The sequence below is a fragment of the Solea solea genome, chromosome 13 (genome assembly GCF_958295425.1).
Source record: "Solea solea chromosome 13, fSolSol10.1, whole genome shotgun sequence".
Lineage (NCBI taxonomy): Eukaryota > Metazoa > Chordata > Actinopteri > Pleuronectiformes > Soleidae > Solea > Solea solea.
The window spans coordinates 6,005,696-6,020,083 of NC_081146.1; the positions used below are offsets into that span (position 1 = coordinate 6,005,696).

Below are 14,388 nucleotides of genomic sequence, written 5' to 3' on the forward strand. Positions count from 1 at the left end.
TGCACGCTCACACTTCCATTCTGACACACAAGTCATTCAGAGAATGGTGTCTGGGCCTTTTTTTTTGGACAAGCATCCTGCTAGACCTGATAAAGAGGGGAAAGTCTTCATCTGAATAATATTTGTTACTTTAGATCAAGATATTTCTCAGACACTGACCTGAAGACCTGTCCCAAAAATGCCCTAAAACCTCAGATTTACATTTTATGCACTGAATGCAGAAAAGTGAGTAGTAATATTACATGCAGGGCTAAAATAGCAGGTCCTTTACAACTCCCATAAGACTGATGGCACACAGAGCTAGAACACAGAAGTCAGACAGAAAAAGAACTAGCACAGTAAAACTAGTCAAGGAAAAGCAGAATGAGCTCCAGGGATGAAAAGGATTTATTCCAAAATGAAAAGACAGGACAGGACTATGTCATGGAGGAGGGGCGGGGGAAGAAAGTGAGCTATGCCGGGAGACGGCAAGAGCAGTGGAAGTAGAATGATGTGCAGTGCCCGAGCCAGGAGCCGCAGGGAAGCTCGGTGTCTGTCTGCCATCCAACCAGTAAGTTATTCAGTCACTTATTCAGTGGGTTGGAGCAATGGCAGTAGGAAGGAGGTATAGAAGCAGCAGTTATTTGTTTGGCTCTGGAGAGCTGTGTCCACTCTGGCCACAATAAACTACCTCTTACAAGTGAGACTTTACTGAGCCTAACAGACCCGATGCTAGAATAATACTTGCAATGCCATAAAACTGCACTTGTGCCTTATAGCCTCGGCTGTTTTCTTTTTGTGTTTGGTGCTTTATACACATCTCCTTTACACGGCGGCTGTATTTCTTCATGTTGTCGGCCACACTTTGTTGCTGTCTCTTTTGTGTCTCCTTCCCACATTCGCTCTCTTTCCTCCCTCTCTCCTGGGTCAGGTACAGTGTAGATGTTGGTGTCTATCAATAATGAAGAGATGAGAGGAGGAGGAGGAGGAAGAGGAGTGCTCACTGCTGTCTTTCTTACCCGGGGATGAATTATTCACCCACTGGAGAAAAGTGTACCTCTTCATCCTATGCGTGTACAATCTTGTGTTCCTGTGACTGACTGCCTTAATGTGGTTATGCTTTACCCAACAGCTGTACATTTGCAGATGTTTTGTTTTTACGCATGGTTTTCCCTTTGCTTGGCAGATACTAAATGATTAAGTATGTTTTGCATGTTGTGAGGGTGTTGGTTTCATCCTGTTGAGAGGTACAGCAAAACAGAAAACAGAAAAAGCTCCATGTCTGATGGATCTCTTCCACTTTTCCAGTTCCTCTCAGACAAACATGATTTTGATGTTTTCTGACCTGTTTGACCAGCGAAGCTCACTAAACTGGCAATATTCTTTGTACATAACTGAGAATGGAAGATAGAGGAGGAAAGAGCAAGAGAGGTCCACAGAGAGATGTATGCATAGCTATTGTGAAGGTAATGTCGTGTCAGGGCTGTGGCCGTTAAATGGCTGGCAGATTCCATTGTGAAAAGACATGGGCTGAGGTTTCTCAAAGTCGAGGTATTAAAAGCATTAAAATGTCCTGTCATATCGTGCCTGAGGTATGAGCTGATCAGGAATCACTCAAGTTGTGTGATTCTTGTGTGAGCAGATTTTATTTGATGGTATGATGTCTAAAAAGGGTGAGATATTTTTGAGCTGTAATAGTAATATTGTAATCCCCTGATATGTTTGCGAAATGTTATCATACCACCACTGTTCCATCCATGCCTAGTTGGGTATTTGCCCGTTTCCAACACATCACACAGTGTTTCGTGTCACGGCACGGCTGAGGTTGTGACCCAGATTTGGATGCAAGGGGTTGTGGCATTTCCAGCTGATGGGCACACGTTTATTTATTTTGAAAGTCTGAAATGTCATATTTGAAAGGTTTTTAAACTTCCCCCCTGGGTTTTTTTTTTATTATTAAGATGATACATTTAAGTGAATTGGCAAATGCTTATTTTTCCAAATGATATTTTCGCTTAGGTCCTAGGGCTTGTTTGTTATAAACAGGCAAAGAAATAAGAATATGCATCAGTGTACAGATGCATGTGTATACACAAACACACACACACTTATTAAACACACACACACACACACACACACACACACACACAGACCTCCCTGTGCAGATTTCTCCTCCAGCTGTTCACTTCTTCTTGCCTTCTTTGAAGCCTCGCTGTGTCCCTCCTTCCAAACCTCCTTTTCTCCTTCTCTCCCCTTCTGTTACCTTTCATTTCTGCTTTCTGCCCGTGTGTCTATGCCCCTTTTCTTTCCACACTGTCTTCAGAGTCAGTTATCATATATTTCATCATGTCACTGTGAACAAAGTGAAATGTAGCACCCCCTTTTTTCTGGCACCTTTTATTCATCTGCTCCTGTTGCATCACAGGATTGTGGTTTTTACCTGCTGTCTCCTACATGCAACTTGGCTGTAACACCAACCACTGTGTTTCTTTGTCATATTTCTCAGTGAATTAAACACCCATGGTGATTTCTTTCTTTTTTGGTGTGCATATATCATGTGATAGCTTTGAAGTCTTTGGACTGCACTGCTTTAGCAAACCCATGTGCTTTTGACCCAGTTGCATCCGTTAGTAAAGCTTACAGCATGAAAGGATTATAATAGAATGTCACAGGAGAAGTCCATAATGGACAGTAGCTGTGTCTAAATGTAGCTTTCTCATGTGCTATCGATTAGGTCTCAATGAGAGTCCAGTGAAAAGGCCAATGTGAAGACAACACATCGCAAGTCTTCATTTCCTAGTTTTATTCTTGGCTTGTCAAAGTGCCTCGCCTGTCAAAGCTAAGCTGCATTCCCACTCTGCTCCCTGCATACCTAAGTATCCACGTCTAGATGTGTGTATGCATGCACAGCGTGTGCACGTTCATTGTAGGAGTGTGTGTCCATGTGTGTGTGTCAAGGTCAGAGAAACCAGTGCTGAAACGGTGTCGGGTAGCAGCGGCGACAGCGGCGACAGCGGCAGCAGCAGGCGGCAGGTTTAGGTTGATGCTGTTCCAGACTCCAGCTGATAACCGCTAATAGTACAGACCAGAGGCACTTTAACATGACATGCAGCCACAGCAATGTCACTGTTTTGGTTCAGTCACAGTAAAGCTAAAGTCACACTTGGCTCTTCCAAATGCTTTCTAGCTTTGACTGTTGTCATGGTAATCAAGGTCCAAATCAGTATTCAAATGCTGCATTGGTTTTTTTGAATTATCATAAATGCATTACCATGAAAGTCTTGGTCACCCATGAAATAACAATATTATTCCAATGTTATATATTATGCGCTAACATCCATTATTATTAGCTGTTTTCAGACAAGTGAGTTTAATCTTAATAAAAGTTTGTTGTCTGTCACCTTTAGAACGACAACAGTTGCAGCTAAATGGGTTAGAAAAGTTGAGCAGAACTTTAGATAACATCTGCATTTTATGAAGCTGTTGAAGAACTGGAACTGGAGTTTGGCAAATCATTTCAAAACTGTAAGGTAATAATGTCCTGATGAAATGCTGCATGCTAACACACTATCAGGCCAAATCTTTCCCACCTGTTGTTGGGGGACGTGTCATGATGCAGCACCCTGTCGTCGTCACGTCTCAGTTCAGGTCATTTCCAGTGAATGTCATCCCTAAGTTTCCACAAAACGGTAGTCTGACCCTGGGGGACAAATTTACTGTGCACAACCCTGTGAAAATTACAGTTACATCAGTAACAAAAGCTGCAGTATTACACTATCTAGAGCCATAAAGGGAACGTATTAAAGATTTAGGGAAAAGGAAAAAGCTTTTGCTCTCCAAGAGGCATTAACAATTTAGCAAAAAATGATTGCCTTAAGTTTTTTGTTATGATGGCTCTTTATACTAGGACAATGAATTTAAATGTATTATGAGGGTGAAATCCTGACTGCCAGCTTCAATTCGGTGTTCATATTCATATTAGTTAGTAGACAGTGTAGGAATTGTAACCCCATCATTGTTCTGACTACCGATTCCTGCTGTTAATATTAAGTCACACACCTGTGGCGAGCAGTATCAGAGTAAGTGCTCTAACACTTCAAGCTAAAAGTTGGCACCTTTCTGTTTCATTTAACTCCATTTGCTTGAGCAGAAAGTGACACAACATGGGTCTTGGACTTGGACCTACAAGCTGCATTGAACAAAAACATGAGTTCAGGGTGTACCCTGCCTTTTGCCACATGTCAGCTGGGATTGGAGAATAAAGCAGTAGAAAATAAATGAATGACCATGTGATAACAAAGACCATCATGGCAGCTTGCAGTCCAAAGTGAACTTGAACAAAAACTCTGAGGGTTGGGCTGTTGCAATATCTTTTTCTCTCTTACTGCACAAATTTGTCGAACCATTCTGCTATGATATTAACCATGGTGGAGTTAAAGATAAACTGCACTTTTATCAGTGATGGGCTATTGCTTGGCCTAATACATGTATGAAAAAAATCGTTGATCATCATGAAATATCAATCTAAAATGTTATCATTTCAAAATAAACTACTTCTATTCCATCTGTGATCCCCCGTTCTGGTTGTGTGACACTGCACACTTATATACTGCAGTGCAGGGATAGAGAGAGAGAAACAACTCACTAACTGCATCATGTTTTTCAGGACTCAAATGCTCTTAAACTGAGAAAGCAGCCCAGAATGTGCCTTTTCCTGTGGGGAAAACACACCTCAAGTGCTGCCCTTGGGTCCAGATTGTGGTATGTCAAGTCTGTGAGTTTGAAAGGCAGACTGGGAATCATTAAAATTCTCATGAAAGAAAATAATGTCCAAGTCAGAGAAGTCAGGGAAAAAGAATACGAGACAGATTCCATCACGACACAATGGTGACGCTCCATTCAGCACTGTGTACTGCCTCTATCAAAGCTATTATTCTTTAAGAGTGAAGAGGGTGGGCACAACAACAACAACAACAAGGCGGTAATGGAAATGGTGAAATTCTCACAGACTTGGAAGAATAATGAAAGTGCAGAATGCTTATTTAGACGGCAGTGTGTTGGAAAGGCCAAAGCAAAACACACCCACATAGTTTCTCTCTTACACACACACACACACACACACACACAATATGGACTACAAGGAGGCAATCTTGAAGAATGTGGAGAATGAGGGCTCGGCTTCACCTGACAGTACATTGCCTCGTGTGTGATGAAATTGCAGACTCAGTGAGCTCTGAAGGCTATTAGATATTTTAGGTGATGGCCTGCACTCCATGTTCCCCTGACACGCGTTTTTCTCCACCATACATAGTGGGGATCAGGCAGAGGACATGACTGCCATCAGGTGTCAGAGTGAGCCAGCGATGCAGCGAGGCCGTTAGACACAGGTTGATAAGCGTATGTTCAGTTTTTAAGCTGCTGCTGGCGCAAATGGTCTGTAGAGAAAATTAGGATTTTGAGTATATTTTTTGGCTTGCTCTCTTGTTCCTCTTCACTCATTCATGCTCTCTCTCTTCTCTGTCGCTCTCTCTCTCTCTCCCCCTCTGTTAACAGACTCACTGTTTCTCACTAGGTCAGGTGTGGAGACTACCCTGTGTCTCGCTGTTGCAAAGCTCCCTCCTCTCATCTGCCTCTCCTCGCTCTGTTTCTCGCTACCTGTACTCACCTCCCCCTCCACCTCTCCATTTTTAGTTTCTCCCATTGCTTCTCTCGCTTGGCCTTTTTCCCCCCCACCACTTACTCCCTCTCTTACTGTAACTTCCCTTTCTCATATGTGTCTCTTTTGTCCCTCAGCTGTCTTCTGTTAACGTTGTTTATAGCTCCGACTGTCTCCCCTTCAAAATCATCCTCCTCTCCTCTTTTCTCATCACTTTGTCTTTTTGCTCCCCCCTTCATTCTCTATTCTTGGCACTGATTTCTCTTCACACCCTTTCATCCCCACTTTCTTTGCACTTCACCTCCCCGACTCCTCATCCTCTGCACTCGTCCTCCATCACTTTAGCATTCGTAGGCTGTCTCTAGTTTCCTTTCCTTTCCTTTCCTTTCCTTTCCTTTCCTTTCCTTCCACATTCATTTTTCTCTTCACAGATGAATGGTGGGAAATATGGAAATGTCAGTGTGACCAGGCTGGGGATCAGAGAGGACTTTGTTAATATGGCAGGGCTGTCGCAGTGCCATCAGTATTGTGTGTGTGTGTGTGTGTGTGTGTGTGTTTGCACATCATGTGGGTGGTAAAGATGTAATCATAGGTGACAGGACTTAGGATGGTGACATTTGACTACTTGACAGTGTTAAAGAGGGCAGTAATGTTGTGCATGCAGTTGTCGTTTTGTGTGCCTTTTCGGTTTGGTGGTGTTTCTTGTATGTTAACTGCAGGCAGCAGAGCTAAAGTAGAGCAGCAGTGACACCAGGCTTCTGTTCTCACTCTCCTCCCCTCCGACCTTCTCTCTCTCTCTCTCTCTCTCTCTCTCTCTCTCTCTCTCTCTCTCTCTCTCTCTCTCTCTCTCTCTCTCTCTCTCTCTCTCTCTCTCTCTCTCTCTCTCTCTCTCTCTCTCCCCCTCTCTCTCTCTCTCCTCTCTCTCCTCTCTCTCCTCCTCTCTCTCCCCCTCTCTCTCGGACGCTCCTCCCTTCTTCTCACTTGTACCCTTGAACTGTCTTCTGCCTCGAACTCCCTCAGCTCCTAATTCTCTCCAACTCCCATCTTGCGCTCCCCTGTTTAATGTCCACAACACTCTCTAAATATTTATGATGACAGTTACTATTTCAAATTCAACAGTGCTATTGTGTATGACTTTCCCTTCTCTGACTAATAACCCAGAATCTGAGAGACTGCAGAGCAGGGGTTTAGGAGCTATGATGGAGGATGAGGGTGTGCACGTCTCTGTATGTCTTGTGTGAAATATTCATTTCCCTGGGGCTGCATGGAGTCTCATAAGCCCGGTCAGTCTCTCATCTGAGCTGTGGCAGGAGTTTGACCTGCCTTGCTCTTCTCTTATCGCCTCAGAATGACAGTCAACTGTGTCTGATCCCCACATTATGTTGGGCACACAACAGCTGTACATGTGTTTGTGTGTAACTTCAGTGTCACATTGAGCAACGGACCTGCCATGTCGAGCTGACTGACTCCATCCATGCACCCCGACTAAGTCAAGTTATGAACGGTTTCACTAATCGTTTATCTGCTTGTCTTCAGCTCCCGTTACCAAAGCACATGTTTTACTTAATCAGACGAGTTCAGGAGGTAGTTAGCTCGACAACAAAGACTCGAGACATTTCCAAGATAATGCACCAAGAGCGTGACAAATGTAATTTGTGCTTTTTGTCTCTACTTGCACAGATATGGTCATTTATGCTGTGTGTAAGAGCGGCAGTGAGCAAGCTGTTCCTGTTTCCTGCCATATAAGTCTCTCTGCTGCTCCCACAGGCAGCTCAGTGGTTGTCCAGAGGTTCCTCTGTGGCTACAAGGGGGTTGTTTTGTGGTTGTAAATTGGGCTGGTCTTGAGAGAACCAGTGTTATTCTAGGAAAGCCTTTTTTCTTCGACTTGCCCGCTCTGTCTTTCGCTCATTCAGCCATCTTCTCTTCTTCTGTAATGATATCTCACGTCGCCCCTGAGAGCCCAATGTGTGGTGTTTATTGCTGATCAAAAGGTAGAGACGACACTGCCCTTTGGTCTTATCTCCTTTCATATTGGTTTCACGTGTGTGTTTGTGTGTTTGTATTCCATCAGCCCTCCAGATCATATTAGTTTCAACACAACAGCTTTGGCTCAGACTGGTGGAACTAGTTCTGCGAGTAATTGTTTGTCTTTAGGGGAAATGGTGTTTCATTGGTTCACTTGTATGTGTGTAACCTGCTGATGCGTGTGCATGAGCAGGTTACACACGCAACCAATGAAACACCATTTCCCACACACACACACATACATTCATACTTCTGCACCTGCAGCAGTGGCTGCAGACATTTGGAGTTCCACAGGTAATCCCCTCTCACTTAAAACAGGAACCATCTTGCTGACATACACTAATGCCCGCTTACTCATACAAGTAATTACATTTTCGTGGACACCTGGATTACACACACACACACACACACACACACACATATCTGCATACACACAAACATACAGACGGATTGTTGTTCCTAAATCTCCCTTTGCTCTTTATGTCTCTCACACGCCCACTGACGTAACGCACTAAGAAAAGTGTATTTATTTTGACTCTTAACTGTTACACAGGAATGTGTTGGCACAGCAAATGGCAGGCTACTGAACAGCATAACCAATCCTGATGATTTATGATTTGTGTGCAAAAGAGGACTGGTTTTTCTCCTTTTTTTGTAGTGCAGCACAGATTCCTTTTAATATTTAGTTCCATCCACACATGCACAGTCATGGAGAGTTACCAGACTCTTGGCCTACTTGCCTGGGTTCACTAATGTTGTCCTCTGTTGTGCCCGACACTTCCATACTGTCCTCATTTATCATCAGCAGGATCTGCTCATATTCTCGGCTCCCTTTCTGTGTCTCTTCTCCTGCTAGTTGGTAAATAAAAAATAGATAAAAAAACAAGAGATGTTAATGATTCCTTCTTTATTTTTTCTTCTAGGAGTGATGGGTCAGCGAGTGAAGGTGGAGCCAGAGGTTTTGTCGTACCCTGGCCAGACTGTGAACCTACGCTGTGCCTTCACTGATGCCACTGGGATTCAACTCACAATGGTCAGATACACACACCCATGATGCTATTGTTTTTATTCTTTTTTTTGTTAGTATTTGATTTTTTTTCTTAATACCACCACACTTGTAACTAGGTTTGTGATATGAAATTCCAATACAAATGTCAGTTTTATCTTGAAACTGCAGCTCACTATAGTGACTTGACATAAAATAATTTGCTGAAATTGCTTTGGACTACAATTTTCTTTCACAGTTGAAGTGAACAGACATCGACCCTTAAGTGAATTCACAGTTTATTATTTTACTAAACAAATGGGTGTTTTCAGTATTTGTCAACAATGCATCGTCATGATTCTGCAGGTGTATGAAACTGATGAATAAGAACAAATAAAATGATAATACAAGTCCATGTGCCTTGTTTGTTTGGCACATTAAAACTTTAATCTAACAAATCATAGACCACAGAAATAATCCTAAGGCTACTAATGGTTTTTTATTTTTTTTTTATCACATTTAGGCTTAATGTTTTACTTTGCCAAACAAACAATACTAAGCTTCCTTTTGCTTTAGGGGATTAAATATGGTAATAGAAGCACTTCTTAGCTGCATTTCAATGAAGTCGGGAGTGCACAATTCTACTTGTTTCTGTGACAAGCGGTGGAGAGAGAAAGAGCACTGGCTCTGAAAAAACCCACATCCATATTCATACCTTATACTATATTCAATTATTTAATTGTAATGTTGTTTACGCTGCCCTGTGGAGTTTACAGCGAAACGTTTCCATTTATTAATGCACGACCAATGAGGCACATTTCTCAGTCACTGCATGCACCTTTGCCTCTGACCCCCTGTGTCTGCTCCCCCACAGGTCACATGGATCTATGAGCCGAAGGAAGGAGAAAGGATCAACATCGCTGTGTTGCACCCCAGCTTTGAACCCAACTACCCTCTCTCACCAATGAAGGGCAGAGTCAGCTTCTCACCCAGTCCCCCAGACGTGGCCAGCCCTTCCATCCAGATAAGCGATGTTAGGATGACCGATGAGGGGAAGTATGTCTGCGAATATGCTACCTACCCAATTGGCAATGAGCAGGGCATCACCAATCTTATTATGCTTGGTAAGTCACCAATATCATCTGTCATCTGTTCATAGTTTGTATAAATGCAAAGTACTACATATGCCCACCTATCTTCTTAACTCTCTCCCTCCCCCATAGGCAATATCTAGGTTAAAAGTGTGTCCATCTGGGCTTAATTGCTGTTTTAAGTGTTATTGTCAGATCAATTGTGTTCCTGTTAATGCAATGGAACCATTGGTCTAACCTTGGCCTGCCACCAATGCCTCTGGTGCGTTCTCTTTTCTCTTGACACATCATGCCTCCCTGCCTCCCCTCAGGCTCTATATTGATCTAGCTGCTTGTCATGCCTGCCATCAGCCTCTGTCCAGCCTGCTCTCCTCTGATCCCACACAGAGGGCAGTTTGGGGGGGGGGTTTTAAGGAGTGAGATGCAGGGGTGGGATGGGGCGGGGGGTGGGTTGGGGGGGTGACAGAAACCGTTAAGTGAATTCTAGAATTTGCTTATGGGATTGCTCTATACCAGTCAGAGACATCGTGTTTCATTGGTCAGTGTTCAAGATATGGAGGGGAAGTGAAAGACAATTTGGTGTTTGGGTATGTTTGCTCATCATTGTTCATCAAGTTAGGCTTTGGAAAAAGAAAAGCCAGAATAGGAGGAGAGAAGGGGGATGAGTGGGGGACAGAGGATGTTTGGAGATTGAGCCTTTGGATTTGTTTGTGCCAGACTGTTGACTCAAATTGTTTATCAGTAATGGTACACATTATCTTTTCCCTCAGCTGTCTTATTTCCATTTTGTGTATTGCTATATCCTTTAATCTTCTCTTTGCCACTTTGTGTCCTTTTCTCTCCCGTCCGTGGTCCATCCTTACATCAATCTGTCCACCTATCCATCAGCTAAGCCTCAGAACTCGGCCTCCGTCGTAACAGTGGAAGCAGGCACTAAGCCGGTCGTTGTAGCACGCTGTGAGTCCATGGACGGCCGCCCTGCTGCCAAGATCTCCTGGGTGACCGCAGCCACTGGTAATGGAACAGTGGTGTCAAAGACTAGTAATGACAACACTGTGACGGTGAGCGGAGAGTACCGCATGATTCCCACTCCAGCAGACAACGGGAAAGACATCAGCTGCGTGGTGGCACACAGGACCCAGGCCAAACCCGAAAGCTTCCCATTGAAACTAGCAGTTCAATGTAAGTCTAAATGCACACAAACACATTTTCTAACTGCAGAGTGACTAATTAAACTCATTGCTTTTGTTCTCCTGCCTTCTGCCATTCATCTGTTCTTCCCTCAGATGCCCCTCAGGTGACAATAGTGGGTTATGACAATAATTGGTACGTGGGTCGTACAAATGTGGTGCTCACTTGCCAAGCTACTGGAAACCCTGTCCCAATTTCTATCCTATGGAACACGTGAGTATTAACGCATCCTTATGTTCTCTTGTTTTCTCATCTTCTTTTCCCTTTGTCTGTCATTTTGCCTTTCATGCCCTGCATTCGGGTCCACAGTGTTTTTAGAGCTGTGATAGGTACTTTTAGTATTACTACTTCCACCCTGTAACTCTGATTGTAGAGATAGGTGTATAATTTCTTATAATAGACTCTGTGACTTCCAATTTACCCCGGGCATAATGAGAAATACCAATCTCTCAATCTTTTTCTATTTCTCTGTCTTGTATTTTTCAAGTTTTATCAGGCACTAACATAACTGTGACAAAATATGGACAAAAAGACCAACTTTAAAAAGAGAAAGGATGTGATTTTTGGACTTGATTCAGCAGTTTTCTTCATACCCCCACCCCCCCACTCTATGATAATAAAATTGCCTTTTAAGAAAGGGGAAACTGATTTTTATTTTTTCTGCCTTCTCCCTTTTCTCCTCTCTCCTGGCAAATATGTTATGCAGAATGTCAGGAGTGATGCCAGACACGGTGCAGATCAAAGGCAACGAGCTGAAGGTACTGAAGGTGGACGAGGCTGTCAACACCACTTTTGTTTGTGAGGTCAAGAACCGCATTGGGACCACCAGGGATCAGGTCACAGCCATAGTCAGAGGTGAGTCGAAAGAACACAAAGAGGAAGAGCGCACAACACATACATGGTTCCAAAGATGTAGGTCAGATAACATTCAGAAATATGTTTAAAACACAACAAGTTAGTCACACACAAAAAATGATTACAAACAGATGTCTTTCTCTGGACTTGGCCCTGGACATGCAAGAACTGTTGCTGTCGTCAAGTCTAAATCGGATTTTCATGAGTTTCAAATGTCTAGGTGAATTATAAAGTGTATAAATTGTACACAGTGAATGTGTTAGTAAAGCATGTGTATATGAAAAACACACTTGAGACTCACCTGGGTCTCATTCATCATCTAAACCGTCTTCTAGTTTGTAAATGAAAACATTTTACGCCCTCTGTTCTGATGAACTGGAACCGATGCGTGTTCATCACACATGCTACACATTTTCTCATGTGCTACACTCTCATATCTTTCCCCAGGGATGTACCATGTTCCACCACATGATCACACACGCACACACACACTTTCTCTTTGCTGAGGACTGTCTTGGGTCTTGTGACTGTCTAGTTTAGGGTTAGAGGTTCCAGCTGCTCTGTCCATTGTGTGTGTGCGTGTGTGTGTGCGACTGGCTGTGTAAGTTTGAACTTTTACACACTTCTGTATTCTCCCGTTTTCTTGTCGTCTGTGTTTCTTTGTTTGGTATTAAGAATGCAGGGGACTTCTGTGTGTGTCTTTGCATGCTCACATGTTAACACTGTGTCATTAAAGTCTGTATTCCTGTGCAGTACCCCAAGCAGAGATTTGAACAAGGTTCTTAGTAGTAGCGAGCATTGCGAGCATTGCACATGGAATAAATTATCCTCTCTCAAATTTTGTCTTTTCAAAAAAAAAAAGAAGACAGCATTTCGCTTCCTCTATATTCATGATCAAAAAGGCGCCAGAGTAGTTTCTCAGCAGTATCCTTGGCCATCACTAATGACAGGAGAGACTAAAGCAAAGCAAATGAGCACTGTTCATTAGAGTCGCTGTCTTGAAGAGAAGCCAGCAATCAGTACAAGTGATATATTCCACTCACAATGACACCAACTTTAAAATCAAGTGGATTAAAGTGTTGCCCTGGGTTCGGCTGAGACCAGACACTGTGTCTGCTTGTGTATGTGTGCTTGCAGATTCGTTTACATCTTACGTCTGCGTGCACTAAAGCACATGTTTCTGACTTAAATCATCCTGAATGATACCGCAGTCTCGTTTCCAGAAAATGCCTAAGCTGCCTCCTCACCAGGCCTCACTCCTGCATTTCATACAAAATACATGCCTTTCCACTCCACTGCCACATGGCTGCACCTAACTGGAAGTTATTTTATGCTGACATAGGGAAGCCGTGCTCATAATGGGGGAAAGTGTATATCTGTGGTGGCTCCATCTTAAAAGCCACTCCGCTCTTACTTGCCCTAATTTACTTTTTTATTTCCCCTGAGCTTGGTCTCTCTTTATTTTTTCTCCACATTTTTCATCAAGTCCCTTGGCTGCTTATAGTGCCACAGCATACGTCACCGCTCCTCTGGGGCCACTGTGTACTGCTGCATTGTACTGTTGCTGGCTTCTGCAGCTCAAAGGATGCCACCATCCCCTGCTGTGTATTACACGCACGCAACGAGCTGGGCGATCCAAAGATCCAGAGAGCGGAAAGAGGAGGAGGAGGGTGGTGGTGGTGGTGGTAAATGAAAAGCCGGTAAATGTGCACCTGGATAAATTGTTGCTAGCATGTCCTCATATTGGGAGATAGAGAGATATAGAGAGAGAGTGTGAATATGTGCGGATGGAGGGAGCAGATGCGGACGGCATTTGAAATTCCCATGGGAATTTTGTGCCACTGTATCCTAGCTCCATAACTAGTGGCCTCCAGTATCTCTCAGGAAAGCGTGTGTGTCCATCTATCTCCAAGTCTCTCAGAGCGGATCAGTCACCCACTGCTGCTTCAGCTTCTGGCTGCTGCTCTCCTCACTCCTCCATTTACTCTCTCACCCTGTCTTCTATCCTATATTTACACTCCTCGTATCCTCGTATCCTTGTATCCTTGTATTCTTCATCCTCTTTCTTCCTTTTTTCTGTCCTCTCTTCTTCTGGTCATCTTTCTTGTCCTCCCGTCTCAAACGTCCCACTGTTTCCTTCTACTGTCATGTCCCTCCTCCATCTGGTCTTGTTCTCTCGCAGCCCACTACCTCCTCCCTCCATCCTGCTCCACTCTTACTCCCTGGCGGAGGAGGAAGATAAGATGTGAGCAAAATTCACTGGCAGATAAGAGGTGAACAAGGCAACCAGTAAGTGTTGGGGCTGAATGGTGTTTGTAGAAAGCAGAGGAATGGGAGAGTGAACTCAGGTTTAAGTGAATTGAAAGAGGCCATAATAGTCATAACATAGTGCAGAAAAGACGGAGACTGACTCCAGATGGAGGTGCAGTGGAAGCTAATGTGAATGTGTGTAGACAAACAGGGCTAAGAAGGGACGACAGGCAGGCGTGAAATGGTCAGCACCTGCTACATAGCAGGTCCCCCACTCCCCTCTGCCCCACAGCTGCATGACACACACGGACACACACACACACATCCATGCACTGGTGTGTGGGTGTTTGTGAGTG

At 43.7% G+C, this 14,388-nt stretch overlaps 1 protein-coding gene across 3 annotated transcripts in view; it reads left to right on the forward strand.

The window, feature by feature from the left end:
* si:ch73-22o12.1 (nectin-2) overlaps positions 1-14,388 on the forward strand; it is a 79,277-nt gene that overhangs the window by 21,389 nt on the left and 43,500 nt on the right. For all 3 annotated transcript variants that reach the window (XM_058647170.1, XM_058647171.1, XM_058647172.1), the window contains 5 exons: positions 8,584-8,693; positions 9,520-9,769; positions 10,625-10,918; positions 11,023-11,140; positions 11,634-11,782. In XM_058647170.1, coding sequence (XP_058503153.1) covers positions 8,584-8,693; positions 9,520-9,769; positions 10,625-10,918; positions 11,023-11,140; positions 11,634-11,782 — 921 coding nt within the window. The remainder of the gene's footprint in view (positions 1-8,583; positions 8,694-9,519; positions 9,770-10,624; positions 10,919-11,022; positions 11,141-11,633; positions 11,783-14,388) is intronic.